At 34.7% G+C, this 6,107-nt stretch overlaps 2 protein-coding genes across 2 annotated transcripts; one reads left to right on the top strand and one right to left on the bottom strand.

Moving 5' to 3' along the window:
- The first annotated feature begins 353 nt into the window (after positions 1–353).
- fand (fandango) lies at positions 354–3,348 on the top strand. The gene is made up of 2 exons (XM_053748278.2): positions 354–627; positions 810–3,348. The coding sequence occupies exons 1-2, from the start codon at positions 589–591 to the stop codon at positions 3,297–3,299; spliced, it is 2,529 nt and encodes an 842-aa protein (XP_053604253.1). The 5' UTR covers positions 354–588; the 3' UTR covers positions 3,300–3,348.
- Fbxo42 (F-box protein 42) lies at positions 3,310–6,094 on the bottom strand. The gene is made up of 3 exons (XM_053748301.2): positions 5,633–6,094; positions 4,331–5,544; positions 3,310–4,143 (listed from the first exon to the last, which is right to left on the bottom strand). The coding sequence occupies exons 1-3, from the start codon at positions 5,790–5,792 to the stop codon at positions 3,658–3,660; spliced, it is 1,860 nt and encodes a 619-aa protein (XP_053604276.1). The 5' UTR covers positions 5,793–6,094; the 3' UTR covers positions 3,310–3,657.
- Between the last annotated feature and the right edge of the window lie 13 nt (positions 6,095–6,107).

Genomic DNA, 6,107 nt, shown 5'->3' with positions numbered 1-6,107 from the left:
TTATTTATTTACTCTCCATGAATTATTCTATTTTCACATGTTTATAGTTAATACAATAGAATAGCAATTCATTTTATGTTGATTTTAACCGCCGCGCCGGTTTGCTACTAACGTTTAGACAAAATGGCATACTTCATTGCGATTTTCTGCGCACGATTAGTTGACGATGCAACCCTCACACTGAATATATATCCGAATGACTGATTTCGATTTTTTGTTAGTCGAAAGCTTAACCCGCAATTGTGAATATATAGTGTGTTCATATCCTGACGTCCTGCCCCGCGCGGATCCCTTTCCAAATCTTTGGTCCTGCCTGCTTAATTAATTATTATATAGTACAGCTTTCTTTGCATGTAAAACAACTAATGTTCAGTAATGTAACTGTCAAAGTCAATATACAGACTCATCCAGTCCAGTCCAGTCCAGACCAAAAAAACCTAACGCGCCGCGCTTATTTCTGTGTCGGCGTTTCATACAGTGTTTATTATTTCATTATTTTAATACATGTACTTTTAAGTTAAGAAGCTTAGCGAGGAATACTTTTTCTTCTCATTAAGTTATTTCAGTTTTGAAAGCGAACCAATAAAAATGCCCCTTTTAGATGGAAAAGAAATTGATATATTTTTTGTAAGTATAACTAACAAAAGTAATGCACCACGATGCCTTACCTGGTACCTTATATTTTGTTAAATTATGATAAATACCTGTCAACCTCAGTCTGGTAATAACATACTTGGGAGTGCAAGTATGTTAATACCTATTGGTTGTTTTTACATAATTTGTGTAATATACTTATTAAACATTTTCAGAGTGAAGAAGACTTGCCTTATGAAGAAGAAATACTGAGGAATCCATTTTCTGTCAAACATTGGCTTCGTTACATAGAACATAAGAAAGCAGCACCTAAAAATGAAATCAATATGATATATGAGAGAGCCCTTAAGGAGTTACCGGGATCATTTAAATTATGGTATAATTATCTTAAACTTAGAAGAAGTCAAATTCGTGGCCGGTGTATTACTGACCCATGTTATGAAGATGTAAACAATTGCTTTGAAAGGTCTCTAGTATTTATGCACAAAATGCCTCGACTTTGGATGGATTACTGTACCTTTTTGACAGATCAATGCAAAATAACTGTGACAAGAAAAGCATTTGATAGTGCTTTACGTGCATTACCTATAACTCAACATCACAGAATATGGCCATTATATCTAATTTTTTTGAAAAAACATGACATTCCTGAAACTGCAATAAGAGTATTTCGGCGATATTTGAAGCTTTGCCCAGAGGATACTGAAGAATATATTGACTATTTGATATCAATCAACAAATTAGATGAAGCAGCTCTAAAACTAGCTCAGATTGTAAATAATGAAAATTTTCAATCCAAACATGGTAAATCAAACCATCAGCTATGGAATGAATTATGTGAACTAATATCTAAAAATCCTGACAAAATACATTCTCTAAATGTAGATGCAATTATAAGAGGTGGTCTCAGAAGATACACTGATCAACTAGGACATTTATGGAATTCTCTGGCAGATTATTATGTAAGAAGTGGTCTTTTTGAAAGAGCCAGGGATATTTATGAAGAAGCTATACAAACAGTAACAACTGTTCGAGATTTTACTCAAGTATTTGATGCATATGCACAGTTCGAGGAACTTAGTTTAAGCAAGAAAATGGAAGAAGTTGCTAAAAAGCCAAATCCTTCTGAAGATGATGATATTGATTTAGAGCTAAGACTAGCCAGATTTGAATATCTCATGGAGAGGAGACTCCTACTCCTAAATTCTGTTTTATTGAGACAAAATCCACACAATGTAGCTGAATGGCACAAGAGGGTAAAATTGTATGAAGGAAAACCTCATGAAATCATTGATACTTATACTGAAGCTGTTCAAACAGTAGATCCTAAACTTGCAGTAGGAAAGCTTTATACTTTATGGGTTGGTTTTGCTAAATTTTATGAGAAAAATGAACAGATAGAAGATGCAAGAGTCATTTTTGAGAAAGCGACTCAGGTAATGTATGCTAAAGTTGATGATTTGGCTTCTGTTTGGTGTGAATGGGCTGAAATGGAAATAAGACATGAAAATTACGAAGAAGCTCTCAAACTGATGCAAAAAGCTACAGTTCTACCAAGCAGAAAAGTGGCTTACCATGATGATACAGAAACTGTACAAATGCGCCTATACAAGTCTCTAAAAGTTTGGTCAATGTATGCAGATTTAGAAGAAAGTTTTGGCACATACAAGTCGTGCAAAGCTGTTTATGATCATATAATTGATTTGAAGATAGCCACTCCACAAATAATAATAAATTATGGATTATTTTTAGAAGAAAATAATTACTTTGAAGAAGCTTTTAGAGCTTATGAGAAAGGTATTGCATTATTCAAATGGCCAAATGTATATGATATTTGGAATACATACCTCTCAAAGTTTTTGAAAAGATATGGGGGCACTAAACTTGAAAGAGCAAGAGATTTGTTTGAACAATGTCTTGAACACTGTCCACCTGAATTTGCAAAATCAATTTTTTTACTTTATGCTAAATTGGAAGAAGATCATGGTTTAGCCAGGCATGCTATGTCAGTTTATGAGCGTGCGACAACTGCAGTTTTGCCAGAGCAGATGTTTGAAATGTATAATATCTATATCAAAAAAGCTGCTGAAATTTATGGGGTTCCGAAAACTCGCCAAATTTATGAAAAAGCAATTGAAACATTGCCAGAAGAAAAGGCTAGAGAAATGTGTATTAGATTTTCTGAGATGGAGACTAAACTAGGAGAAATTGACCGAGCTCGTGCTATCTATGCCCATTGTAGCCAAATGTGTGATCCAAGAATTACTGCAGATTTTTGGAATACTTGGAAAGAGTTTGAAGTAAGACATGGGAATGAAGACACAATGCGTGAAATGCTTAGGATTAAGAGAAGTGTACAAGCTACATATAACACCCAAGTCAATATGATGTCAGCCCAGATGTTGAGCTCTGCTGCCCAAGCTGCTGGTACAGTTTCAGATCTTGCTCCAGGAATAAAGGATGGTATGAGAATGTTGGAAGCAAAAGCTGCAGAAATGGCAGTCCAAAGTAAAGGCAATATCATGTTTGTACGAGGAGAAACACAAGGTCTTAAAGAAAGCTCTGAAAAAGTTGTTAATCCTGATGAGATTGACATTGATGAGGACTCTGATAATAGTGAAGAAGATGATGGGGAAGTCGCCCCAGTTCAGAAAAAAGAAATTCCAGCTGCTGTGTTTGGTGGTTTACTACCAGAAACCAAATAAAAACTCTGTATTAATATTTTCAATAATAAATCAACTGTTTATTTTATAAGCTTAGTTACTTACACACCCTATACACAATAGACTTTTATTTACAACAGAAATCACAGAACACATTTTTGTTTCGTTATATAATGTAATAGATATTTTAATTATGTAGGTGTACAATGAATTATATTTTAAGCAATTACACTTTGCTTTTTTAATGTTGCATAACATGATTTTTTGAGAAAGCTTTTGTAGGTAACATGTTAACTATATTATATATAATACAATCAGAATCTATCAACAGTAACAAAACATAAGAAAAAAGAAAGATATTTCAAAGGAACACAATCAGATATTGTGTTGACTAAAAGATTCATATAACATCCCTTGGAGGTGTAATAAAGAATATGGAATTTGAATACATACTTTGTTGGTCTTGCCTGTAATTAAAAAGAGTAATGTCGTTTCGAACACCACCAAACATAATTAGTTCTCCATTTCCTTTCACTAAAGAATACATAACTATTTCTTCTGGTGCTCCAGTCATTTCTCCTAGCCGAGGACATAACCATGTGACATAATTGTATGAATTTCCATCTATAACACTTGAGATATCCATTACATGCATAGTCAATGTATTCCTTTTAATTTTCTTGGCTGCAGGCTGCCTTTCATTGTTTTGTTGTGGGTTTGGTTGAGGAGGATCTGGGTCTCTTCTGTTTTCTAGGTGAGCAATTTGTCTTTGATTAATGAGATCATTTTCTGGTGGTGTTATATTTGGTGAGGAGTCACATGCAAATGCAGCCATTCTGTATTTATTAGCTTCCTGTAGCTGTCGAACTATCTTGATCCCTCTGTTCTGGAAATAATAATAAAAAAATTAAGTACATTTAACATTTCCCATTTAATCTGAATTTAAAAATTTATATTATTTCTATAGACACGAGTTGGATAAAGTCCTCTAAACTATTCTATGAAGTTTTAGCTAGCAATAACTTATTACTATTCTTGAAAATGTTGACATAACAAGACAAAATTTATCTTACTTTATTTTTATTTCTCCTTAAAGCTGGATCTTTTGGAGAATTTTTACCCAAATCCAATCCTTCCACTTGTTTATTTTCTGAACTAGGCCCTGCAGGACTGTTATCAGGCCTAGCATTTTCATTCATAGGGATTGAATCTTGACTTCCTACTTGTTCATTGCTTGGACCTGCAATAGGTTCATTAGAGGCATCTTGAGCTTGCCGTGCAGCTGCATGTCTAGGTAGCACACCTCTTCTGCCATTTATATTTTGATCTCTATCTAACGGCCTTTGTAAACTTTGTTCCACCCTAACTGCCACAGGTGCCCCTTCAGGCCTGCTTAAGGCTGACAAGCGGACAGCTGATGTCACTAAAGGTTTGGCACAGTTCCAACCGTTTCTGCTACGGCTCAAGCTTACAACCTTGTCTCCAACACGACATGCAGGGTTACACCATATATTGGATGAAGCCCACTCTTTATTTTTTACTGCAAGTTCTTTCCAAGTCCATGTCGGGCCTTTCATAGTCAAGACCCAGCAATCACTGTACACAAATCGATTTTGCAAAGTTTGTACACCTCCTATTATTAGTATTCTGTCTGAATCTAATCGGATGAGTGATTGAGCATAACGCGGAGATGGTCTTGGTTTTGTTGTAGGCTGCTTTCTCCATGTTAATGAGGGCATATCTAATACCCAAACATCATTGGAACACTGTATTTCATGATTATGAGCAGAAACCACAACCAAACCTCCAAATATTACCATTTCATCACCTTTCATGCAAGCAGAGTGACCTGCCATGGGCGGTGGACTATTAACTGAGTTTATAAGTATCCATCTGTTAGTGTTAATGCAGTAAAAGTGAATTTCATTAAACATGTAAACACTCTGGTAGTATTGAGAAGGGGATGGATAAGTCCAACCACCAAATACTATTAAATAATCTTTATAGTGAACCATTGTTGTGTATGCTTTAGGAACTGGATATGTTCCTGTTGCTAGTGGTCTTATCCACTGCCTCCGGGACAAATCAAACCTCCAGAGATCATTGAATGCTGTAGCATTTGTTGTACAACCACCAAAAATATACATATTATTTTCCAGAACACAAGCTGCATGAGAAAATCTTTTTGTTATTGTTGGAACCATATCAGCAGGACCAATATTCTTCCATAATATATTGAACTCTGCTACAGCTTTATTCAATTTCATCGAGGTTTTCCGCAAGACATCTGTAAATATAAATAAGCAAATAAAATATTATTTTATATGGGGGAAGACATATTGTCTTTGAAAAACAGTATAATAAATAATACGTACTTTGGGCACAATTAAACCATCGTCTACACACGGTCATACAATTTTGAAGATCCATATAGGGTGGTAAAAATCCCAATATGAACTCCAATACCTCATCAGGAAGATCTTCAACAGTGTTCCGCAAAGTTTGCCGAAGCAGGGGCTGAGGTACAACTTCCATTTTTATTTCATTTGTATAATATTAGGAGCAATTTAGTGAACCGAAATTTTATAAATCAAATCCTATCTTTTTCATAGTGCTATAGATATGAAAATGTGGATCGGATAGTAGGAGTAAGTAGATATACCTACCTACACACACAAAACAGAAATTGACATTTTTTACATCTAGATTTGCTTTTGACATCTGTCATTCATTTGTTTTTAAATACACATTTTAAGCCAAAAACGTGTCGTTAGATATATTCACGGAAAAATAAACACAGGTTTATTATTCCGTGGGTATAATATCAAGCTTTCAAATGAACATTTCTAT

The sequence above is a fragment of the Plodia interpunctella genome, chromosome 1 (assembly GCF_027563975.2).
Source record: "Plodia interpunctella isolate USDA-ARS_2022_Savannah chromosome 1, ilPloInte3.2, whole genome shotgun sequence".
Lineage (NCBI taxonomy): Eukaryota > Metazoa > Arthropoda > Insecta > Lepidoptera > Pyralidae > Plodia > Plodia interpunctella.
Note: the sequence above shows the minus strand (reverse complement) of the source record. Positions and strands in the feature narration are given on the sequence as shown.